At 38.8% G+C, this 13,569-nt stretch overlaps 1 protein-coding gene across 1 annotated transcript; it reads left to right on the plus strand.

Annotated features, from left to right (window-relative positions):
* The first annotated feature begins 2,959 nt into the window (after positions 1-2,959).
* On the plus strand, positions 2,960-11,884 carry eva1ab (eva-1 homolog A, regulator of programmed cell death b). The gene is made up of 4 exons (XM_032519074.1): positions 2,960-3,700; positions 8,993-9,165; positions 9,537-9,887; positions 10,852-11,884. The coding sequence occupies exons 2-4, from the start codon at positions 9,063-9,065 to the stop codon at positions 10,962-10,964; spliced, it is 567 nt and encodes a 188-aa protein (XP_032374965.1). The 5' UTR covers positions 2,960-3,700; positions 8,993-9,062; the 3' UTR covers positions 10,965-11,884.
* Positions 11,885-13,569: the final 1,685 nt, after the last annotated feature.

A 13,569-nucleotide genomic window follows, 5' to 3' on the forward strand; every position in this document is an offset into this window, starting at 1 on the left:
AAAAATAATCTTAAAAAAAAAAACACACACAATGATAGCACTAAGAGTGTACCAAAACATAGCAGATCAGATAGATTAACGAGGGGAGCGGCAGATTCAGCTGATCATTTTCTGGAGGCTCATCACCACAAGCAACCCCTGTCATATTTAAGGCATTGTTGTATCATTGTTATTATAGGAATATTGATTATAGCCTCTTGAAAGATCAATGTCTTCAGGTGTTTAAGTAGGTAAATTATTGTGATTGAGAAATTAACTAATAATTAATAAATTATTTAAATAAATGTATAAGTTCTGTAAAGTCAATGCATGAACTTATTTCCCCCACTAGGTTTAGATGAAGCTGATGCTGTTTTATTTTTTTTTTATGGACTTGAACAGAAACTGCCCACACTGACCTGAAGGTTCCTGAATAATGAAGTGAACCAGTGGAGCAAAGAATGTATTGTTATGCAGTCCAGTGTTCTTACCAGCATCTGAAACTCACAACTCTTGTCCCTTGCTATTTCAGAGATGACTGACAATTCCTCACAATACACGCTGCACAGAGTTAAGAGTGTTAATATTTCATCACACTGAGCAGCAGGTGCAGAAATGAATGCATTATGAATGGTAAGTGCTGCATGAGTTGTGCATTCTGTATGTAGAACCAAGTTAAGATCTGTGTTTATTTTTTTATCAGTAAGGGTGACGACGTGACAGTGATGGGATGGTGTAAGTGAGGGGATAATGTGTCAAATAAAGTAGCTTTACCTTCTTTCACAATTTGCTGCCCTATACAGTTTTAGAGTGCAGTTCACTTCTACATTGCTGCTGTACATATAGACAGCTTGTCATCTTGTAGCCTTTTATTTTGCAAAGCTCTTGCCAATGACCAAAAGCCAAACCAGATATTCTTGCTTGGTAACTCTCTCATATTCTCTTCTTCAGTTTATCAAATAAACTCTAATTCATCAAATACACCCTATGACGTTCAGTTTCAGTTAACTTTAATTTAGTGGTGGCCTTCTATCGGGTTTGAGAAATGTTCATGATATATTCTGACCCCTCATGTTTGAATGTAGGGGGGGACTAAATATCACAAAAAATCCTACAACGTGAAAGAGACAAATATTAAAACTAGTGTAGATGATTGAATTGAATTGAATTGAATTGAAAGCCTTTATTGTCATTATACCAGTACAATGAAATTTGGAGAGCAACTCTCTAAAAGTGCACACATTAATAACACATACATAAATATACATATACAATACATTAGTGCAAGTCTGACTGTAGGTTGAGTATGGTGACAGCTTTGGGAAAAAAGCTATCCCTGAGTCTATTTGTTCTGGTCCGTATTGACCTGAAGCGCCTGCCTGAGGGCAACAGGTTAAAGAGATGGGAGCCGGGGTGGGTGGTGTCCCTCAGGATGTTTCTGGCCCTACTGAGACAACGGGAGTTGTAGATGGCAGTCAAAGAGGGCAGAGGGCAGCCAATTATTTTTTGTGCAGTGTTTGTCACCCTCTGCAGTCGCTTCCTGTCGGCCTCCGTGCAGCTGGAGTGCCACACTGTCACAGCATAGGTCAACAGGCTCTCGATGGTGGAGCGGTAGAAGGTCACTAGCAGCTGAGTTCTTAGTTGTTCCTTCCTGAGGACCCTCAGGAAGTGTAGCCGCTGCTGGGCCTTCTTGACCAAAGCTGTGGTATTGGCCGACCAGGAGAGGTCTGCAGAGATGTGAGTGCCGAGGAATTTGAAGGACTCCACTCGCTCTACACATCCACCGTTGACGTACAGGGGGGCAGGGGCGGCTTTGTTCCGCCTGAAGTTTCATTGTACTGGTACAAATTTCATTGTACTGGTACAATGACAATAAAGGCTTTCAATTCAATGATGAAAATGAAGAGCGAAATGGAAGTGAGTAAGATGAGGAGAGAACTGAAGAAACAGAGGGAAAATGTAAAGAATTGATTCAGAAGACTATTTGCAGGGGACCTTGATCAGTGTAGAGGCCAGAAAAGAAAGATGTCCTTTTTCTACTTTTGTCTTTTGCCCGTTAAGCTTAATAATAAGCCAACCATGAATGGTTTACTGTAATGTTCTCCCTCCGGTTATCAAGAGAAGTGGGCTAAAATGTGCTGAGATTTCAGATGGACTGAAGCGTATTATCACAATCACAGTAATATTAAATATTATATAAACATTTCATGCTCTATTAACCTCTACAAAAGCACAATATTGATTTTGTCAATTTAGTCAAAAGGAGTTCCCCCAGTTGCTTTTATTGTATTGACAGGCTTATACAAGGTTATACACATTCAATCTAAAAGCAAAGTTTGGGTGATTCTTTTTCTTCATATGCTCGTAACATTTAAACGGCTCGTAACATTGTAATAAATGTTATCTAATATGAAGTTATAAAGTTATATTTCAGAAAATTGTTGATATACAGTAGCTCTTAAACATCTTCATACTGAAATAAAATTATTTAAAAATGCACACATGCACGCAAACAGCAGCATGCGGGAAACAGCTGAATAAAATCTCCATTTTTTTCTGGTTTGTTGCCATTCGTTGTCACCTGTGTTTATTCATGCAAAAACGTACACATTTTGCACATTTTAAATTTTGTTTTATGTTTTACTAGTTTGTGAAATTTAGATTTTATTTCTGTATCTTTGTTTTTAATGTGTTGCTTGTAAAGCACTGTAACACTGTTTTTGAAAAATGTTATTTAAATAAACGTTATTATTATCACTACATATTTATCATAGAAATTCACATGGTATAGGCAAATGTGATTTTCACATATTGTACATGCGGTACATGTACTTGTGTGGGTTGTCAGCATAACACTGAAATATATTTTAATTTTTAGATTTCAAAATCTGATTTTCACATGTGATTTTTTTATTATATCACTCTGCCCCTCCCTCTCTCCTCACCTCCCTCTTTTCTCTCTTCTCCTACTGCTGAGTGTTCTGTAGGAAAGAAAGAGGGAGAAACCAGGAAGGCAGTGGCAGCGATTCTGCATTTACAACTATGTGCATGAATGTGACTGTGTGTGAATGTGTGTTGTTACCAATGTGTGTGTGTGTGTGTGTGTGAGGGAGAAAGAGAGAGCGAAAGGGAGGCAGACGCTTGGCAGAAAAGAGATGGATTTGGCCGACTTGTCGGGGTCTTTCATGTCACATTTCTGCCCTGAGGACCTGACCTCTGTCTCTCTGTCTGGGCAATAACCTACAAAATTAAATGGAATATCAGAATACTCCACACTGCAAAACAGTCAGCGGAACAACATCCCTCCTCCTGCCTCTGCATCAGTAAAAGAAGAAGAACTGAAGGGGAGACTGACTGAAACGTTTTATTTGTATCAACAAAGAAAGTGAAGAGTAGAGGAGAGCTCGTGTACGTGGAATTATCTGACAACTAGGGGAGGATGCAGAAGATTTATTCATATAATTATACTCTTCTTGTTTTTTTCTTCTTTGAGGGAAAGGCAAAGAGCAGAGAGGAGATAATAGGAGAGTAGAGGAAAGGGGAGGAGAGAGCAGAGAGTAGAGGAGTCCAGAGGAGAGAGAGGAGAGGACCAGAGAGCAGGAAAGAGAGGAGGAGGACAGAGAGAGAAAGAGGATACACAATAGGAGGAGAGGAGGGGAGAGGAGAGGAGAGGAGGAGAGAGGAGTATACACACTCGATGGGTTTTTAGCAATGATGAAATGTAAGTATAAACAGTGTTTTTGCGTGTGCATGAGGTAAGAATTGCACGTGTTGATGCTGCTGCTGATGATGTTATTGTTGCTGTCTTTGCCAATGACGTTGATAATGTCATGTGTAGTATGTTGTAGTAAGGAGATTCATTTCTTTTCCTTCACACATGTATCCCTCTTCTCCTGCTTTGATTATCTCTGTCTCTTCTTTTATTTTGTCTAGTTATGTCTACACACAGGGTCTCTGTATCTGTCTCTCCTCTCCCTGCAGGTCATGTTTAGATGGTAACAGTGCAGCAGCTGAGGGAAAGGCCAGTGTCCCATTGCATTAGCGTTACACACGCACACACACGCACAGAGAGAGAGAGAGAGAAATGTGCTTTAAGTGTGATGAGCGCACGTGGACAATGTGTGTGCAGAGTTTCTCTGTATCTCATAAAAATACAATTTGTGCGTGCATGCGTGCGTGCGTGCGTGCAAACGCTCAGAAGCAGGCGTAAGAACCATACAGTCTCCTTTACCACATGGGGAAAATCAAAGACCTTTTGTGCCCCATAAGAATTTGCCCAGACTGCACAGACACAGAGAGGACAAGTAAGAGGAAGATCAGTGTGTATAAAAAGAGGAGACAGAAAAAGTATCTTGCCTTTTGGCATGTTGGATCTAGACTTTGGTCATGTAGCAGAAACACATTGGATGATAAAATACGCACCAAGAAAGCTGCTTGAATGTCAATTTATCTGTGGCTTAATTCTGTGTCTGAATTGCCCTGATGTAATAGACCAAATGCATTTAATCAGTGCTTTGTGTAGTTTAAACCATGTTTACAAGAGTAGCTCCACATTTTGAAAAATATGCATATCTGCTATTCATGCAGGAGTTGGTACTACATATTTACCATACAGACAACTTTCTAACCCTCTCATCTCATAAATAATAGATTTCTACAGACGTGTACTACAAGATAACAGAAGAACAGTTCTAACTGGAGTTCTGACAGATATTATGTCAGATGATCAACATAGCCAATCAGTGTCAAAACAGTTTTGGAGTACACTTCAAATAGACACAGACAAATGTTTTGTCACATGTTCAGTCGACATAGATTATGCACATGCGGAATAATCTTGGCACAAATGGAACCCCATACAATTGGGCACAGAGGCTGTAATGAGCTGGCTGCGGGCCAAGTGTCTCATACTCATGTCTTCACATAACTGGGATTTTCAGCTGCCTGACAGTAAATTATGGCATGAGTTTCCACTCCACTTACCTGTTGAGATACTAATTTCTTTTCTTTTCATGAGTGCTCTGCTCGTACTTGTTCGTAAATGTTGTATGGATGCAGTAACTTCATAAAACCAAGCAATTTTCTTTTTAAACAAAACATGATTTATGTAATGTTAAATAAAACATCATCCTGGTAGCCTTATACAATACACTATGAGTTACTAGTGTTAATTATGTCTGAAAGACAAGTTTTTTTGCTGTAACAAACAGTAACCCAAACTGACAAATCAAAAAGACAGAAAGAGAGAGTAAGAGCAAGAAAAGGAGAGAGAAGGGCAGTCACGTCCGGCAGCATTTACACCCAACATCAAAAAATGACTCTGACAGCCAGTGGATTTAGAATTGCTTGGAGGTTGTGTTGTGTTTGGTTGTGTTATGTTTCACTGTAATGTCATGTAATCTGATGTTGTGTTGTTTCATCTTGCACTTGCTATGTTAATGCATTGCTTTTTAACTGTTTTGTTATTTTGTAACATAATTACAGGCCCGCGGTGGGTTTTTATGCTAATGAGTATGTGAGGTTGAGACATGACAGTGTGTTTTGCTGGGCCATGTTTTCACATTAACATTCAAATGTGACAGCCAAAATGCAGATTTGTTCTTAAGTGTTATCTCCGGTTTTTACTCACACATCAAGAGTGCTGCATCTTCTGTTTCAGAGTATTTACAGCAGAAAACATCCTCAGAAATCAGGCCAGTTTGATATTCTGTGAGAGCATCATCCATTTTTCATTTGTTGAAGTTTAAGCTTCTGCCAGGTCTTTACAGGATGAGAGTACTACACTCAGCTTTTGGCTTCTTTATAATTCTGCACAGTTTTAGACATTATTATTATTTTCTTTTTACAAGATTACAGTTGTTTGTCTTCATAAAGTGATTAGGCCTCTTTGCAATCATTAATAAAAGGTTTAATAGGGGAAAGCTCATAAACACCCAGTGAGAACACATTTGTGTGTAATGAGATGTGTTTAAAGCTGTCAGCTGGGAAACGCTTTCATGAAATTAAAAAAGCTCAATGTTCATGTCCTTTTTACCCCGCTGCACTCTGTGTTTGTACTTTCATAACAGGATTACCACTCACATCAGAGCTTCATTTTGTTTGGAAGAAGAAATTTAAACGCTTTGGACGACAACTCAGTCAGTCAGTCAAACCACATTATCCAAAGTCAACTTCCAAAACTTTTGTCAAATTTTGCATTTGTGAGGAGCTGCAAAGACAGTATTTGTTTTTACCTCAAATTGTTCAATCTAAAAGTTTTAAAAATGCAACGATGGAAATAATCACATATAAAATATTATTTCATCTTATTGGGAACCCCTCAGATTAATTATGTGGATTTTTTGTTATCACTTATAAGATATCAGAACTGACCATTGAGCCAAACTCTTCAAAACATGATGAATTAAAAAAACATTTTAAATTCGTGCAAGTTGAAACCCAAAGTAAAAGCTCAGTGTAGTGTTAAAAGCACGATCAGATAGACTGTGGAGCCCTTATCTGAGGAGATCAGGCTGATACGTAGTTAAGAATGAAGAGCAAACAGTGGAGTCTCCCCTCTTCTCTTGCCCTTCTTAATTCCCTCTCTATTCTCCTCTTTTTTCATAGTTTAAAGGACCTTCCTAAACCCTTTCAGCTCTTTTCCATTCTTCATACCCACTCACCCTCGGACATCTCTCCTGATCTCCCTCTACCATCAGTTTGGACCTAAGAAATTAATGATACTGTATATTTAGTATCAAAGCAATCAATAATTAAAACACACACACACACGCACACACGCACACGCACACGCACACACACACACACACACACGTATACACACAAAATACACAAAACTGTATAGAACTATTTGTCTCTATCGCTGCTCAAAATTTACCTGGGTGTTGAGAGTATCAACCAGTGCCACATAGGCAAAAGACAAGTGGTATGTGGCACTGGTTGATCCTCTATATATACTATATATACTCTATATATATCTATACTTGTCTCTGGAACAATCACATTACACGTCCAGGCCAATGGCAAATGTTTGCATATTACGTCCATGTCTCATTTTCAGCTCAATATGGCTAAATGAGAGCTGGGCAATATGGCAAAATATATATCTTGACATTTTAAGATTTCAAGATGGCAAAAATATATATCTTGGTAATGACCTTTACAAATATTTTTTTTTTTCTGGATTGTAATTCTTTTCATGAACATCTCCCAAAATGAGGATGCCTACAAGTCCTACACTGTACATCCGCGGGAGCGGGAACTTTTTCATTTGAAATCAACATCCAAACAATGAAAAACAATGTGGCAAATGCCTTAAGTGGGATTCTTTTGAAACCCTAGAACAGTGAGTTGCTTTATCAAGTTCTTCAGTAAGGTATTTGTCTTGGCCCAAGACTGCTCAGTCCATGACATCTGTGATGTGTGAGTGTGTTTGTGTCCACCAGCAAGGTCATCTTCATCTTAATCTGAGTGATTCTAGTTCAAACCCACGAAGAGCAAGCTGGCCTATGGCTGTTTGTTGCCACCTACTGGTTCTCTCCAGAAACAAACTGGTGATCAACTACTTTACCTATACTTGAGTCATTTACAAGTAACTATTTATCCTTAGTTAAGTGATTTGCATATGTGGACACTTCAGGGTCTGTTCTGACTACATGTGGTTGTTTTGTATATTCAGTAGTTCTCTATTGTTTCAAGACTATCTCTCCAGCTCCGTAATGTGCATTGGAGAGGAGAAAGTATTTTCATTTAGAATTAAGTTTGCAAAACCATACAGTAATAGAACACAATGTGTCACTGTTTGGGCAGGGCTACTTATAATGTAGGGACTGGCTTTTGTATAATAAATCCTTTGTACAAAACAAATAATGATATAGTACCCGTACCTGTATACCCCTAGCACAATGGCATATGAGTTTGTTAACATCTCACAGTGCAAGAACTGCGAAGAGGAAAACGTCTAGAACTGGATTTAAGGCTATAAAGTTTTCAAATTATATTACATTTGTTCCAGTATCATATGTTTACTCTTTTGAAGGCCGGTGTGAATAGCCCAGAGGAGGTGATCAGTGCATGCTAGATGTGCCAATGAATCAAAAGTCTTGCAAAATGCTCTTGTGTCAGTCATCTGTCTTTATCTTAATTCTTCACTCTTTCTGAAGTATTTTACTGGTCTGTGTGAAAAGTACTTTAAAGCTCATTTTGCAAACTTGTATTGTCCCCTCCATTTCCATTTCCTTCTATTTCAAGACAGTGGATCTTTTTAACTTGGTGTAATTTTTGACTGCAAAGAATGCTCTTTTGTGGGATCACTGTTGTATTTGTTCTACTGATACCGTAAAACCTTTAAATGTATCACAAATCACTGCATTAAAGTATGTGTTTGCATGTGAATACAGGTTTTATTACTTTCTGTATGTGTGTGATCTTAAATTTAAATATTGGTATATGATTGAGAGGGGAAAATCCTTTTAGTTTCTTGGTTGCCTTTTCTCCTAAACCCTGCAGGCGAAAAGTTCAGGCATGTTGATAACCAAGGGGAAAGTGAGATACGACATATAGGCGTCCAAGTTTCCAAAATACTATAATTATATTACAATGAACTCATCCCCTCTCTAAACAAGACACTTCTCAGTTCTGGAGCAATAGAAATGATTGTGATACCTTTTCTACGAGATCATATTTCTCAAAACACAAAATTTCAACACAGTCAGGATTGTTTTAATGAGCATGATTAGTTACTGCAGCAAGGTCATATGAACAGGGTAAGTTGCCATTATTCATTGTTAATGCAAATCCATTCTTACGCTGTTTTTTTCTTAAGTTTTGGGTGGTGATCTACAGGTAAATGAGGAGTGAGATGCATCCTTTTTGACTCTCTGCATGTATTCATTAATTGTCCCTTGTGCTTTGTCCTCGTCCCTCTCAACCTCCTCTCCTTTTCTTCTTGTTTCTAACCCTCTATCCTTTCCTACTTCTGTCTTCTCCTCTATCCCTCAAACCTACAATCTAGGGGAGGAATGAAGTATGAACTTCACTGACCTCTGCAGGAGAATACAATAAGCTCAACTGGCTGTGAAATCATGAGCGCGTCCACGTCAGGAACCCCAAACATGGAGGTGAAAGTGGTCTCCCAGGAGATGGCATTGCTTAGCAACATAATGGCAGCTTACACCTTCATCGCAGGTAGATCCAATCAGCATAATTGCTATGTGTGAGTGTATGTAGTCATCAATATTCTCTTGTTGTGCTACTGCATAAGATCAAGGAAGTAAAGGAACAGGGTTGTGTTCTGGGGATGCCATGTATTTCCTAAAGGACCCCTGGACCACACTTTATGTACAAGGTCTTCCAATGATTCTGATATGGATCAATGTTGAATACATTTCTCATGCTCTCTGTTTAAAAGACAAAACTTAGACAATCCACTGAAATATTGATTCCTGAATGGAATTAATCATCAAAATATCTTATAAACTAGAATGTAGCATATCTGCAGTAAGGTAAACTTGTTTTTTTGTTGAAAACTTTTCATGTTATTTTTCTGTTTCTCTTAGACCAACCCGAGAGGACAGCCTTGGTGTTTCTGGGCGGTGTCTGTGTTGGCCTTCTTGTCACACTCTGCGCCATCGTCTTCCAGATACACTGTCGAGCAGACTGTCACTATGGCAACAGTAAGCACCATCGCCGCAGGAACAAGCATCATCACCGTCGCCATCACGGCTGTCCCCTCCATCAGCCCATTGACAGTCATCCAGACAACACTGCTGTTGTAGCCTCTGGAGGGACTGCGCCTGCTGGGGACAGCGAATCAGAAGACTGGGATGACACCTCTGACATGTCTTCACGGAGACGAAGACGCTTTGAGAGAGCTCTGCTGCATGCCACCATGTTCACATCAGCTGAGGGTATGTCTCATAGAGACACACAAACAGGATGAGTCATGCCTCATATCCAGCCCATTTAATCCAATTTAGTATATCTCATAGAATGCACAGGTAGCACAGAGGATAAATGACACTTAAAAGACTTAACAGCAAGGTGTTGTTTTTCCAGCAATGATGCCCAAGGATGATCTAAACATTTCACAGCCAACTGTTTTCTCACATAGTCACAGTCTTGAAAAATGTTTGACAGTACAATACATAACTAAATGCACTCAATGAACGACAAATGCAGTGATGGAAATTTAGAAACTACTCTATGAACTAAACAATGAATCGATCAATTTATTTGTCATGTGAAATCATATGAAATACAATTCCAGTAAAATGTAATTCTGTCAGTTTCTACAATTTATGATTTAAAAACAGTAATAATTAGAATGGAATTTGGAAAGTGCAGACCTTCGCCAAGACATGCCCTATCTCACCCTACCAACCTATTACAGAAATGCAGTACTTTTAAATACTTGATAAAGTCCTCTGGTATTAAAAGTGATATTTGGTCCAAAATGGATTAGAAAACAATAGATAAGCAGAGCCAAAAAATGTAGAAAAGTTAACACTGGTATGTGAGTAAAATAATATATTTGTTTTAGATGTTTGTGTAAAAAATGTTTTATTCAAGCATTTAAAAGATGAAATCTTTTAAAAAAGAAATATTTACTTTTTCCAAATTTTTGCCTAATATTATGTCAATGTACATTTATACACACTCACTCACTCACTCATAGACTGTTCATCTGTACATCTCTGTGAGCCATACACACATGTTTATACTTTCAACAGTGATGTGAAATTTGATTGTTATGTTATGTGAATGGACAGTATATGATCGTGCTTTGATCTGTGTGTGTGTGTGTGTGTGTGTGTGTGTGTGTGTGTCTGTGTGTGTGTGTGTGTGTGTGTGTGTGTGTGTGTGTGTCAACAGAACTGGACCGGGCCCAGAGGCTTGAAGAGCGGGAGCGGATTCTCCGAGAGATCTGGATGAATGGACAACCGGACATCAGTACAGTCACTGAAAGCCTCAACAGATATTACTGACACATGATCAAATACGTGTCAGTAGTCACAAAGACATGAAGATAGACAGAGTCTCGCATTGCCAGACCTATCTCCACAGCGCCGTGTAGGAAAAAAAAAATGGATAAAATTAACACAAACCATCAGATTGGGAGTGCTGTCTGCACTGCACCAAAGAGACTCTAACAGATCAAACTATTAGTGACAGCACTGCCGGCAGCAGTCCCCTCCACTCTGTTAACAACAAGGAAAACAGATAAGTTGTGATGGCTCAGTCCTCCAATACAGGATGACACTGAAGTGGTCAAAAGAAGAAAGTCCTTGTTAAGTATGACACAAAGGATCTACAGAGAACACACTGCGATATGTAACTGCTGTTGGTGTAAAAGAGATTTTATAACTTTTCAATTTTTTAACGCTAACTTTTAACTTTTAAAAAACAGCGGGAGGGATGTTAGCTCAATGCAAAGATAAATTTACACATACTGGTGCTTGTACTGCTGTAAATCCCCAGATAAAGAGAATACTTATAGGAAGGACACATAATGGCTGGTGGGTTGATAAAATATGAAAGGTATGTCCTGACAAGTCTGTTGGTTGCATCTGAAGACTGGAGGCTTATCAGCTACAGGTGTTGGTGCACAAGGACATAGGACAGCAGCTCATCATGTTTGAGAAGATCATGCTGCCTTTCTTTCTTTGGCTCATTTGGTAATGAGCTGAAAACATTTCTAAACTTTAATTACAATTTTTTAAGCTGTTTTCTGTACATATTGAGTAAAATTATGACTTAAAACTTATATTGTTCCATCAACAGTTTTTAAGTGTCTTTGGGTACTTTATGTTGTACATGTATCTGGTGGGAGTCCAGAACAGATGATATGTCCAGAGAATGATCTTGTTGACAATATTAAAAATTAATATTGAATTTTTACCAATTATAACTTTGCAATAACAAAGTATCTTTTTTCCAGGTCAGCGGTGTACATACATAAACAGTCCAATAATATTAACCCAATGTTAGGACAGCTTCCATCTGTCACAAGTTTCTTATTCCATTCACCTTCACTTAGCGCGTCTTCGTAATAATGTATAGCAATAATAAAGTTTTAACCCTCCCCTCTGAGCCACAATGACTGCAAGAAGCACAGAACATTGCTTGGGAGTATAATGAGAGTCCCAGCAACAGCAGCCACACTTGTGACCCGGAGTGAGTCACACTTACTGGAAAGCATTAAGACGGACATAAACATACATTACATCTTAGGGTTGGAGGTTGAGTTGGGTCAATGGGGACATTTTCATCAAGCATCTCAGAATAACATTGAGAAATTGGGCCAAATGTTTCGCCCTCCATTATCACCACTATGCAGTTGCCCTTACCAACCAGTCACAGTTACTAGTGCTCACTTTTCCACACACAAACATGACCATTTGTGTTTGTTGGACACAAAGCTGTAATGAACTATCTACCTGTCTTATGAACAAAAAAGTATATAATTCATTGGCTGTGAGAATGATCGATTCTCGGAGACAGACTCCCCCTTGGTGTTCATAATGTGCCCCTGCTCCCCAGAGCAGTCCTCCACTCTGTGGACCACATCTCAGGATTCACAGCTTTAAAAAGCCAAATGGAAAAGAGCAGAGGCAATAGGGAGAGAGGACAATGAAATTATAATACTTTAATTTTAAAATTAAAATTAATGGATGAATAAGAAAATAAATAGAAGAGTGTAATAGCCAAAATTAAAGCAATCTTTTAGTCAAGATAATATTTGTGGAGACTCAGAAACACAGATATATATATATATATATATATATATATATATATATATATATACATATATATATATATATATTTATCAGCAGTGGGGAAACTACAATTTACACTCTGTGTCCACACTTTGTTAATCACACAAAGTCCTGAACTACACACACACACACATGCTCAGGATCTATACATGCGTTAATGGAGAGATGTCAGAGTGAGTGGGCTGCCAGCTGAACCAGCGCCCTGAGCGGGGTGGGGGGGGGGGGGGGTATGGTGCCTTGCTCAACAGCACCTGGCAGTGCCCAGGTGGTGAACTGGCATCTCTCCAGCCACCAATCCACACTCCCTTACTTTTTGGTCCATACAAAAAGTACTTGAACCAGTGACCCTCCGGTTCCCAACCCAACTCCCTATGGACTGAGCTACTGCCACCCCCAAATGTGGCACACATTACTTAAACATCCAAATGAAAAGTCTAATGCAACACAATTAACCACATTGTAGTCATTAACTTCATCCTCATCAAGGAGAAGCTGAAGCTCAGCACTTTTTCTCATCTGTGAACTCCCATATTTCCCTGGGTCACTTTAATCTTCAGGGTTTTAGTTCAACTACTGTTCTACCGAGGGCAGAAAAGAGGTTTCTCCTGTCACATATCCACTAAATAAAACGACGGCTAAGAAATAGGATTGTAGACAAATAAGTTAAATTTGTAGAAAACTGAAACAATGAGTTTTCCTTTCCGCCCAGACTCGAGTTTAAATAGGACTAGACCTATATTTTCTCTTACTTTAATTAAGTGAGTAAAGTCTTGTTATGACCCATTCTGTTCTTATTACACTACATACGGCATAG

This window comes from Etheostoma spectabile, chromosome 1 (genome assembly GCF_008692095.1).
Source record: "Etheostoma spectabile isolate EspeVRDwgs_2016 chromosome 1, UIUC_Espe_1.0, whole genome shotgun sequence".
Lineage (NCBI taxonomy): Eukaryota > Metazoa > Chordata > Actinopteri > Perciformes > Percidae > Etheostoma > Etheostoma spectabile.

Excerpts from the sequence above, each read along its gene's own strand:
- eva1ab (XM_032519074.1), top strand. The coding sequence starts at position 9,063 with ATGAGCGCGTCCACGTCAGGAACCCCAAACATGGAGGTGAAAGTGGTC. Across the intron at positions 9,166-9,536 it reads AGCTTACACCTTCATCGCAG|ACCAACCCGAGAGGACAGCC; the intron begins GTAGATCCAATC and ends TGTTTCTCTTAG. Across the intron at positions 9,888-10,851 it reads CATGTTCACATCAGCTGAGG|AACTGGACCGGGCCCAGAGG; the intron begins GTATGTCTCATA and ends GTGTGTCAACAG.